This window comes from Filicampus tigris, chromosome 17 (assembly GCF_054856515.1).
Source record: "Filicampus tigris isolate MCC_2025a chromosome 17, RoL_Ftig_1.0, whole genome shotgun sequence".
Classification (NCBI taxonomy): Eukaryota; Metazoa; Chordata; class Actinopteri; order Syngnathiformes; family Syngnathidae; genus Filicampus; species Filicampus tigris.
The window spans coordinates 11,760,964-11,772,322 of NC_141233.1; the positions used below are offsets into that span (position 1 = coordinate 11,760,964).

General features: G+C 42.8%; 1 protein-coding gene across 2 annotated transcripts; it reads left to right on the forward strand.

The window, feature by feature from the left end:
• Window positions 1-1,217: 1,217 nt before the first annotated feature.
• vsig10l2 (V-set and immunoglobulin domain containing 10 like 2) lies at window positions 1,218-11,183 on the forward strand. Of its 2 annotated transcripts, XM_086012668.1 has the most exons (12): window positions 1,367-1,520; window positions 2,384-2,731; window positions 3,322-3,597; window positions 4,327-4,602; window positions 6,100-6,369; window positions 6,962-7,219; window positions 7,300-7,590; window positions 7,661-8,014; window positions 9,644-9,766; window positions 9,849-9,873; window positions 9,960-10,060; window positions 11,026-11,183. In XM_086012668.1, exons 1-12 carry the CDS (start codon window positions 1,472-1,474, stop codon window positions 11,136-11,138), a joined length of 2,484 nt encoding a protein of 827 aa, XP_085868794.1. In that variant the 5' UTR covers window positions 1,367-1,471; the 3' UTR covers window positions 11,139-11,183. The 2 variants fall into 2 exon arrangements, with proteins under 2 accessions (XP_085868795.1, XP_085868794.1); XM_086012669.1 differs by lacking the exons at window positions 9,644-9,766; window positions 9,849-9,873; window positions 9,960-10,060; window positions 11,026-11,183 and adding an exon at window positions 8,693-9,319 and having other exon boundaries at window positions 1,218-1,520.
• The last annotated feature ends 176 nt before the right edge of the window (window positions 11,184-11,359 follow it).

Consider the following 11,359-nt stretch of genomic DNA (forward strand, 5'->3'; position numbering starts at 1 on the left):
CCGTTGCAAATAATTACGAAGCTTTCATTTTGAAGGGACTATTAGTTCATACGGTAGCTTGCTATGGAATGCTAAACCAGTAGTAGTCAGGGGCGGAGCCATGGGTGGGCCTGGGTGTGCACCCGCCCACTCAGATTGACAGACTGCCCACCCAGTGAAATTCATGAAAAAATATTTCAAAAAAATACTTTTAAACTTTTTGTAAATCATTATTAAATTATTTTTGAATTTGTGTTTCATTGTGTTTTTCATTTGATTGAATATTAAGAATGGTCTAATTGTAGTTGTCTAAGGAAGAGCTGAACTTCATATTATTCAGATTGTTATTTTATTTGAATATACGATGTATCGGGACAGGAGGATTGAGCTCGGTGAGAGAAATATTCAGGCCCACCCGGATTTTCCCAGGCCCACCCATTAGCCACGTTCTGGCTCCGCCCCTGGTAGTAGTACAACATAACCTAACACAACAACATTCCTGACACAGTTCATGTATTGGATGTTATGAGATTATGCGGTGGGGTGAAAAAAGTGTCCAGCAAGTGCATTTATCCCTTTATAAATTGAGCCTCGGCGCAATGGATGTAGTCATTGCCAAGTGTCTGAAACTGATCAGTGGCCTACATTCATTTGAGAGACTCATCTCACCTTACCTGCCCCTCCCACTCCCCTCTTTTTCTCCTTCAACTCACAATGACTTTAAGGATAATTCTTCATGGCAAGATTAGATATTGCCTCCAAATCATATTGAAATTCTTAAACATGGGATGGAAAAGAACAATCGTGGCTGCTATGAAAAATATAGTCTAATCCAAATCTCATCAGTTATGGTTATTCTGCTCTGTGGTCCCACACGACCTCCGAAATGAAATTCTCCAAAACGTATTTGTTCAATTCCCCAAAGAAGATTAAAGGCGGGGGAAAGCGATCTCATTCAGCAGATTATCCTTTTATTGTTCGATTTAGGTCCTCGCATAAATTGTTGGGCCCCCTTATCCTGAAACAAAAAGAGCAAAAGAAAATCAAACATATAAATCCCCTCTAATCCCAATTGTGCGTATCCTCCGTAGCAGATTGGGGCCAAGATAAAAAATATGAGTTTTGTGTGCAGGAATGTCCACGTTGCGACCCTGCGTGGCGGCCATTAGTGTAATGTGCAGGTGTATGTGGGCTTGCCTTGTATAATTGATGAGCACAAAGTATCACCGGCGTCATTCTAACCCCACAAGAGAAAGATAGAAGGATGGAGAGAAAGGAAAAAGACATGAATAATTGAGCCCAAATCAGTTGACTTCATCCCTCCCTACTCTCAGGATATTCAAAGTCAGTGCCTGCAACTGGATTCTTCTGGAAACGTCTGGATGCGACCGAGGGAAGAAGAGAAACTCATTTTGGCTGGCCTTTAGATAATTCTTGTTGTCTATTTTTGTGGGGGAAAAAATGTTGCTGGACTGAAGATCATGATGATACCATGCTGGCCCAACTTCTAGGGCTGCTCTTTTTGCTTTACTCTGCGAATTGTAAGTATGTAGAATGTCTGTAGAATGGGATTTGAATGGATGACAAACTCAAGTGTTGCAATCTGGCTGTCCATTAGGTAGTGCTCAATATGAACTTTGATTTAGTTTTGAATTGATTGTAATTCATTTGAATTCTAGTATGTATTTTTCCCCAATTGATTATTTGTACATTTGTATTTGTATTATTTGTATTTGGGAAAAAAAGATATTCAGTGGTGATTTGACTCTCTATTTTAACCAGGATTGAGTCAAAATCGGTTTGTTCGAAACATCAGGCATGCAGTTCGGGACTTTCATAACATATTAAATGTAAAAGAAAGACCAAATACTTGTTTTAATTTAAAAAAGTAAAAGTGAAAGTTTTTCTCTATCACGTCAAATATTTTAACTATAGGATCCCCGTTTTCTTAAAAAAAAAAAGGAATAAATGTATATGTATGTAAATGAAACAGATGTAATAGCTAGAAACTTTGAAAACAAACAAAAAAAATCTGCATAAAACAAAATAGAACGGCATGCCCATGGTAATCAAATAATTAAATACAAAAATACACACCTCTCATATGAACATAAAGATAGTTATTAACCAATCGTTACTTACCATAAAAAGCTGTAAAACTACATAGAAAATGTAATGGAAAGTTACCAGAACAGTGTTCATGCGAATGCAATATCATTATTCGATGCTGGTTAATTATACGATTGCGATGAATATTTTGCTATGTGACTATGTGGCAAAAACAATGTCTAGGTGAGTTTATTAGACTGCAATTAATCCTGTAACTGAACACGTGATACACAACACCACTGTCTCTCCTACACGCGTTTGCACATGCATGTGTGTGTATTTTCTTTCCCCCCAGCGCAGCCCATCAATGGGGAGGTGGTCTACCAGGATACCACCGTCTACGGTGTTGTGGGCAAAGCCGTGATCCTGGAGTGTGGGTCCACCTTACCTGACATGTACATATGGAGCTTCACCAAACCCGGCACCGAAGTTTTCAAGGCGTTGGTGTATGACTTGGGCCAAGGTCCCAGGATCCAGAAGCTGGCCCACATGCTCGGGCAGGTGACGGTCATCTTGAAAAGTGCCGATGTCAGCATCGACAAACTACCCGTGGCTGCTCAGGGCCTCTACACATGCCAGGCGTTCTATGACATAGAGAACTCGGCCGTAGTCTACTATTACTATGTGCATCTCACAGTTCGAGGTAAGGCCAATAGTCGATGTGCTATATTCGAGTTCTAATATTTTGGTCACCTCATCCAGCTCCATGTGAGAGTATTAGAAATAGCTCAGTATGATGCAGTGTTTGATGCATATATTATTTCAACAGGAAAACCTCTTAAGAGTGACAGATAAGATCAGGAGCAGTGTGTTGGCCACTCCTGTCCAAGAGAAATATTTTGACTTGAAGTATTACTAATCATAGGCAGTATTAGGCACCATGGTGATGTAGCAGTTAGCATATAGCTAAGTAATAGTAATGTAAATGGAGTCAAGGAATTGGATAAAAAAGGTACGACCCTGAGACAACATGGGCTAACGTGACAAGCCGGTATTTACGTGGATGGCTAGCAACAGTTTTAAAATATCTGCTGTATAAGAAACCTAGTCAGCCAATGTAGTTGGCACAGGTAGCTGATTCCCTATCTTAGTTTAGCCACAGTTTGACTTTAGCTACAGCTGCTTCTACTCAAGACCTCCTTTACTTGCCGGTTATCAAACATGTGTTGAGTGGTAATACTGGTTACACTTGACTACCAGTAGAGACAATAAGGATGCTTTTGGCCTCCATAGTTCCAGTAACAAAGCCACACCTCCTGGTGAGCGATGGCTCTCCAGTGGAAGGATCGACGATATGGCTGCGATGTAATCTGGATAACGGGACAGGGCCCATCCAGTATGTGTGGCAACAAGAAAACCATCACGGAAACACCTCGGTGTTCGCGCAGGGCAACGCCGACGTGGTGAACGTGACGGAGGTGAACCGTAACCACACGGGCTGGTACCGCTGTCTGGCCAGCAACGCAGTCAACAGTGAGCGTTCTGATCGGATATGGCTGGAGATTATCTGTGAGTAGAGATCATTTTCTGGAACAAAACTGTCTTAAAGAGGAAGTCAGCCCAAACATTTTCTTGACGATATATTCTTTGCTTGTCCACTAGTCTAAACACAGCATTCTGTTTAATATTGCATTCGTGGAAAATTAGTTAAGCAGTCAAATCCACCCGTTTTTAGCCATCTCAGGGGGCGTCCATTTTATCACTTACTGTCGACTGAAAATGACATCACAGACCCTCACGGCTCAGATAACGACCAATCACGGCTCACCTGTTTTATGAAGCTGAGCCATGATTGGTTGTTATCTGAGACCTAAGCAACTGTGATGTCATTGTCACTCGACAGCAAGTGGCAAAATGGCCACCCCCTGAGATGTACAAAAATGGGTGAATTTTACTGCTTAACTCATATTCCACAGACACAATATCAATCAAAACGGCATGTTTAGACTAGTGGGGCTGCATAGAACGTATTATTGTAAAGAAAAATGTGGGGTTTATTTCCTCTAACAAAATCATGCAATATAATGCTTCAAGGTACCTCCACTGTGTAACAATTTTAAATTGCAAAAAACAATGGAATCCTGTTTTCTAATAGGCAGCAATAACACTCTCACATAACATTAGCTACCTTGTACTTTTCAGACATTTTAACAACTTAGGTGAGAAACTCCACTTTGAATGTGTCCACTGATTAAAAAAAACCACAAAAAAAAAAAAAAACCACATTTCTTCCCCCAGTTGGTCCGGACATTCCCCAGATCGAGGTGACGCCTTACACGCTGACCGAGCGAGGTTACTCGGCCCTGGAGAGAGAGACAGTATCTCTGCAGTGTCAAGCTCATTCCAACCCACCCAGCCAGTACGTATGGTTGTACAACAACTCACAGGTGTACACCGGGCCGCAGCTCACCATCACCAAGGTCCTGCGCATGCACACGGGCGACTACGCCTGCCTGGCACAGAACACCTACCTCAACACGCGCTCCAAGAAAACAATCAGCCTGACTGTCTACTGTGAGTCTAAACTTTGCGCCGCCGACAGGACTTAAGCCTCGTGTTTGATGGCAACCTTTGCCTGCGCCCTTCTGTCTCGGGACTGTAAATGGTAGCAGGAAGAACCAAAGCAATGTGGTCATTTACAGTCCAAGACAAATCCTCAATCTTCACAATTCCCGCTCTTGTCATTTGCACCTCTTCTGATATCTTTCTCGATCGGACAACCTCCTTTATCCCTTCCATTTATATCCACAAAGATTTCCAAATCAAAAACACAGCACACTTCCATTCCAAAAAACAACGCGTACACACAGATGAGTAAGGAGGCCCTCCAGACTGGTTCTTCCGTTTGGACCATCGGGGAACTTGACGGTACGCTTTGGCAGGTACTTGCTGTCATGATAAGTGGCAATGGCAAGTGGCAATGGTCACCTGCAAGGACCAGCGCTTGCCATTCTCCCGATTTTTGTTTAGCTGATACAGTGTTCCCTCGCTATATCGCAGTTCATGTCAAATTTTACTGTGGAAATTCTCTACTTTTCTGTTTGATAAATCCCTGCTGTATTGTGGAAATCTGCCGTTTATAGCAATATTTTTAATGGCCTTGTATAGTATACAGTAAAACGATACTTTGATAAACGGGTTTAATTTATTCCATGGCCAAGTTTGTAGTTTAATTTACTCATATACTGTAGTCCACGGGGTGTCCAAACTCGGTCGTCAAGGGCCGGTGTCCTGCCTGTTTTCCATCTATCCCAGCTGCAACGCACCTGTTTCAAAAGATCATGATCGCTACCAAGCTTCTTCAGAGCTTACTGATGAGCTGATCATTTAAATCAGCTGTGTTGCAGCAAGGAGAGCTGGAAAACGGGCAGGAAAGCGGCCCTTGAGGACACCCCAGCAAGTAGTCAAACAATTTTCCTCGTCGAAATGCCATTAATTCTTTCCAGAAAAATTGTTTGGTTGTGGTTTTAATTTGGTTTTAAATAAAGCAAAATAGCAGTGTATCAATAAAAATGTAAAGGAATAAACTGGTATTAAGTGTCATTAGGCTGAAGGTCACACTTGTTGACATGCCCTTAAGGGGCGTGGTCCAGTGAGTGACATCAGCTCATTGGGATGGTAGCACACTCTTAGTTTAGTGTTGTGTCCGCTGCATTCTCCTTGTGGGTGTTTTTATTTTGTATTTGTGTTTGACTATTTTCCCGTCCAATACTGGCGGAAACTGCATTTCCTTTAAATTGTATGCTTGATTTGTTGGTGTGCGCATTTGAATATGTTTACAATATGTTTGAAAAGTGTGTGCTAACCTGTAACGTGTGGGATGGGTAAAGCTATTAAGATATGTATTTGTATGCTGTCTAATTATCTCGGATTTTCACCAATTGCGGATGGACCTGGAACGTATCCCCAGCGATGAACGGGGGTTCACTGTATGCCCAGCATTGCCAGTGTTGTCTTCGCTGACTTTCTGCATCCTTCACTGCCTTGTTACGCTGCCTCTTTGCCCCACAGATCCCCCAGACGGCTCTCCTTCCTGCTCCATGGAGTCAGCCATGAATCACACCTCCCTGAGACTACGCTGCTCCTGGCCTGGCGGTTTCCCTTCCGCCTCGGTCCACTGGGCGGAACATTTGAGACGTGCAGGTGATGATAAGGCAGACGGAGGGCACAACAGCGACATCTTGCTGCCGTCCAAAGACCTGGCTGGAAACAGCAGCTTGTTTACGTGTGCGGGTTCCCACCTAGCACTTGAACAATCGGTGGAGTGCAGCACGCGGGCATGTGAGTGCAATTTGTCAACACCGGTTTGTCACTGGGGTGGTCTTCTTTTCAATTCTTCAATTCTTTGCACCCACCCCTGATGGTTGCAGCTCGGGAGGATATCGATACCAGGGGCGGAGCCATGGGTGGGCCTGGGTGTGCACAGGCCTACCCAGATTCACAGACTACCCACCCAGTGAGATTTATGAAAAAATATATAGTACTTTAAATTTTTAGTAACTTGTTATTAAATTATTTTAGAATTTCTGTTTCATTGTGTGTTTTTTATTTTATTGAATATTAAGAATGGCATAATTGTGGTTGTCTAAGGAAGATCTGAACTTCGTTTTATTCAATTTGTCATTTTATTTGAATGTACAATGTGCCGGGACAGGAGGATTGTCCTCAGTGAGAGAAATATTCAGGCCCACCCTGAATTTTCCAGGCCCACCCATTAGCCATGTTCCCCTGATCGATACTTAATTACTTGAACCCTATAATCAGAAATCTGAGACTAATTGTCACTAGGTTCTGTATATAAGACACAGATGACTAATGGAATGTGATTGGTTTTGTAAGATGCTGTCCAAGCCTTGAATCTTTTCTCCACCAGATCTCCCCCCTTCAGAACCAGTGTGTTTAGCCTACGTGACAACCAACAAGCAGTATCTGATGTTGTCCTGCTCATGGGATGGCGGGGCACCCCATGCTCTGGTGTGGTGGGAGGGCCCCAGTGGCCATGGCACACCCAGAGAAGAGAACTCCAACATCTTGAACATCCGCTACGGCACTGCCCGCAGTGGAAGACCTTACGTCTGCCATGCAAAACATCCACTTCTGGCCCAAACTAAGACCTGCGGGCTCACGTTGGGTCAGTGCTCAAGAGACCAGCACTTGCAGCAATGCTATGTGCTGTAAATCTAAAATATGTAACTACTCTTCCACTCACAGAGGCCCCGGTGTTGCTAACGCAGCGCAAGGTTGTGTCCGTGTACGAGGGGACCGACGTGCAGCTGTCTTGCAACCTGAGGGCCAACTACCTTCCCACCAGCCAGATAACATGGTTCAATAATCACGGATCGGACATTCGGGACACGTCCAAGTACAAGCTACTGCGGACATCAGCGTGGGCCAACCTGACCGTGCGAGACACGGATGAAACTCAGGATAGCGGCGAGTACAGGTGCACCTCAAGCAACGCGGTGGGAGGAGCCGACCTCAACATCACACTAGTGGTTCAGAGTAAGATGCTTTCAAATAATATTTCCTAGACTCAGCCTCAATGATTGGTTGTAATTTGTCTCCTTCTCAGAGCACCCCATGCCACCCAATGCCACCCTGATCAGGGTGATGTACATCGGCCGCCTGCGGAACGAGGTAGAGCTGGAGTGGCAGATGGAGGGCGACGCCGAACAAGGCTGGACCGGATTCGTCGTGCAGCACAGAGGGGTGAACGAGCGGCCGAGGAGGAGAGCAAGCAACAATGACTCAACGGAGGGAACAGAGGAAAGGAACAGTGCTGCAGTTTGGCACCATAACTTCATCCAGGATCCCGATGTCAGGATTCACACTGTGGGCAAGCTGACACCCACCGCAAACTACCAGTTCCGGGTCATAACTTTCAACCACAGAACCGTCGGGCACCCCTCCGCTGCAAAAACGCCAGGTAGATTGAAGAGCAAATACTAGAGCGGCACTCAGTAGAGCATAAACATATACCAGGCTAAACAGTCTCAATAGCACATTTTCATAAATAACCTTACCCATCTGGCATAATATTTGTTAGTAGGAATTTGAATCACAGGCAACTATATGACTTTTTCATTGTTTAAGGAGGAAGTCAACACAAAAATGTTCTTTACAATGATGTGTCCTAGTCTAAACTTTATATTCTGATTAATATTGTGTTTGTGAAATAAGAAATAAGCAGTAAAAGCCACCCGTTTTGATCCATCTCAGGGGGCGGCCATTTTGTCACTTTAAACCAAATTAAGTCCTGTTGTATTACCATGACCTGGATGACTGTCTCTACATGTTATAGGATTCTTTAAAAATCACAGAAAAAAATTACAAAAAATGCCCTTCATGTTGCAATGTTTAACAGTGACAACAAACATTTTGGATCCACACCAAATGTTCTTCCTTGACACCTGCCCCATATTATTTCCCTGGCAAAGACTATTATTGTGCAATCTTACCATTACCAACAATGCCAATGAAAACATGGCACTGGTTCCAAATGTGTAATATTTTCTTAAATTGAGTGCAGATGTTGTTAATAAGACTGTGATTGATTTAATCTGATGTAAAGACTTAACACTGTTCTTTTTCTTTATCTACTCAGGTGAAAGACTCAACACTAAATCCCACACAAACACACGCACACACACCACTCGCTTTCTGTTTGCCTTCTGACCTTTTCCTATCATTCCACTTTGTGTGTGCTCCTCCTTTTTTAAACCAGTTAGCAGCTAATCTTGTGATAAAGTGATTGCTAGTTAGTTTTGAGTGTTTTGTTTTGTCTAAATAATTATTTCCAATACATTCCTGTTAATTCCCTGGGAAATTGTACCACTTTGAAAATTCCCAGAATTTTACAACTATAATCATTATAGGTCAGCAGTTTTCGACTCAATTAATTTTTTTTTTTAAAGAAAATTGTGTTGAGAATAGGCATGGGCCAGTTTGACTGTTTACCGCAGTTTTAAAAAGTCAAGGTTACAAAAAACGCTAAAACTGTCCATCAGATTGGCTGCTTGCAGAGATGATGACCATTGCGAGCTAAATGAGCCGCCTCTTTAAGTTAATGACAGAGGCAAGCAGCTTTTCCCCTCTTCCTTTTTGGTTGAGCAAAGAGGGGAGGGGTGAGCAGTTACACACACACACCAAACAAGGGAAGACGAGAGATATCCACTGTGCTAACTCCAGCATATATACAGGAATGCCTTTTTGCTACGCTGATTAATATGCAGTCCTTAAAAAAAATAAAAAAAATTAAAAGGGACATTGTGACTATACTGTTCTGCATATTTCCAAATATTCTATATTTTGTTTAAAACTAAAATACATTGTGTGAAATGCAAAAATGCTGTTATTATTTAACCAAATATTAAAAAAGGACATTTTTTCCCCCATCAGATATCATACCTTCAGGATCTATATCAGCCCATGCCTAGTCGGGAAAAGCTATGTTAATCAGAACATTTTGAAAGACGACAAATATATACCCTGTATGTATGCATCTCGGATTTTTATGCAAGCTTTGTTGCAATGTGTAAAATGTGATGTGTTGCAGCCGAGCCACGCTCCAACAACTACCCTGCTGTGATCGGCGCAGCCATAGGCGGCATGCTTTTTGCGGCCATCGCCACAGTGCTGCTGCTCGTGTTCATTTTCCGCAACCGCAACAACAGCCCTCGTGAGTCTCACTCACACATTAGTGAATGCTATAGCCGAGGTCAACGTGAAGAATTTAAATTTCCCCTATTGCCTTCTCACAGGACTACATGACATGTTGTTTGGCCTGTGAGTATACGTACCATAAGCAAATAGTAGGGTTCATTCTGGCTTGAATAACTATTTGAAGGGATTCTCACGTTTTCCGCCCACAGGCGTCACAGCCAGTCGAGGGAGAACATTCACTTTCCAGAGGATGAGGTGGTCAACGGGGCGGAGGGCGGAGTACCAGAAATTGGCAGCTCAGCCGGCCCAGGCAAGAACAACAAAACACATACTTATCGCAATGCTTAGATGTCACAAAAAATATATACACGGCGCTCACTTGCACGATAAGAATTGAGAGTCTCGACATAAGCCGTGAAGTCAAAAAAAGCCCATTGCATGCTAAATTAAGCACGTATGCGCAATGTATAAGTCACGTGATTGACAATGGCACCACTTGCCAGTTATTAATGATAACCGGCGCTTTGCTCAATAGAAATCAACAGAACAAGTAATCCACTGTATGTTCGGTCACAATGTACTGTACAAATTTGGCAGGATGGAATGAGCTTGTGTGAGTAAAATTTGATTGACAGATTTACATCTGCAGCCATATCTTTTAAAGGTCAGAATTCCCTCAACTAATTTTGTAAATGCTCAAAATGGGAGATATTTGTATGACATTCACATAATTTTTTAAGGTTTTAAAGTGGGTAAACGCAAAAAATCATTTTTTTTTCAAGAATATGTTCTATGCAAGCCCACGACTTGAAACAGGTCATTCTGATCAATATTGCGTTAGTGGAATAAGTGTTAATCCACTCGTTTTTAGCAATCCATTTTGTTACTTCTGTCGACTGAAAATGACATCACTACTGCTCACAACCACCAATCACGGCTCCGATCCAGTAAACAGGTCAGCCGTGATTGGTCGTTGTGAGCAGTCGTGATGTCATTTTCAGTCGACAGAAGACAAAATGGCCGCCCCCGGAGATGGCTAAAAACAAGTGCATTTTGCTGCTTAATTTATATTCCACGAACGCAAAATTAATCAGAATGCCATGTTTCAACGAGTGGGCATGCTGGGCACATATTCTTGAAAAAAATACGTATGGGTTGACTTCCGCTTTAACAAGCTTTATAATACTCACTTTCTTTCTATGCAGTTGTATCATGCATTGTATTATTCCCGCTGTTATACAAAACCAGATTTGCTGTTTGTGATTCTTTATCCAGGTCCGAGAATACCCCGGGCAGCTTCACCCTTGACCACCGCCGGCCAAGCCCCTCCCACAGGGGACAATGAACCCGTCAATGTCACCATCACCGTCCAGGCGACTGGCTCCTAAAGCATGTTACTCGCAAAGTCATAAAAGTCCTAGCTTTCAAGCTTACATCACTTTTTTTTTCTATCTCTTCTTAAAGCGGAAGTCAACCCAAACATATTTTTTTCAAGAATATATTCGCAGCAGGCACACTAGCTGAAACACGGCATTCTGACCAATTTTGCATTTGTGGAATATAAATTAAGCAGCAAAATGCACTCGTTTTTAGCCATCTGTGGGGGTGG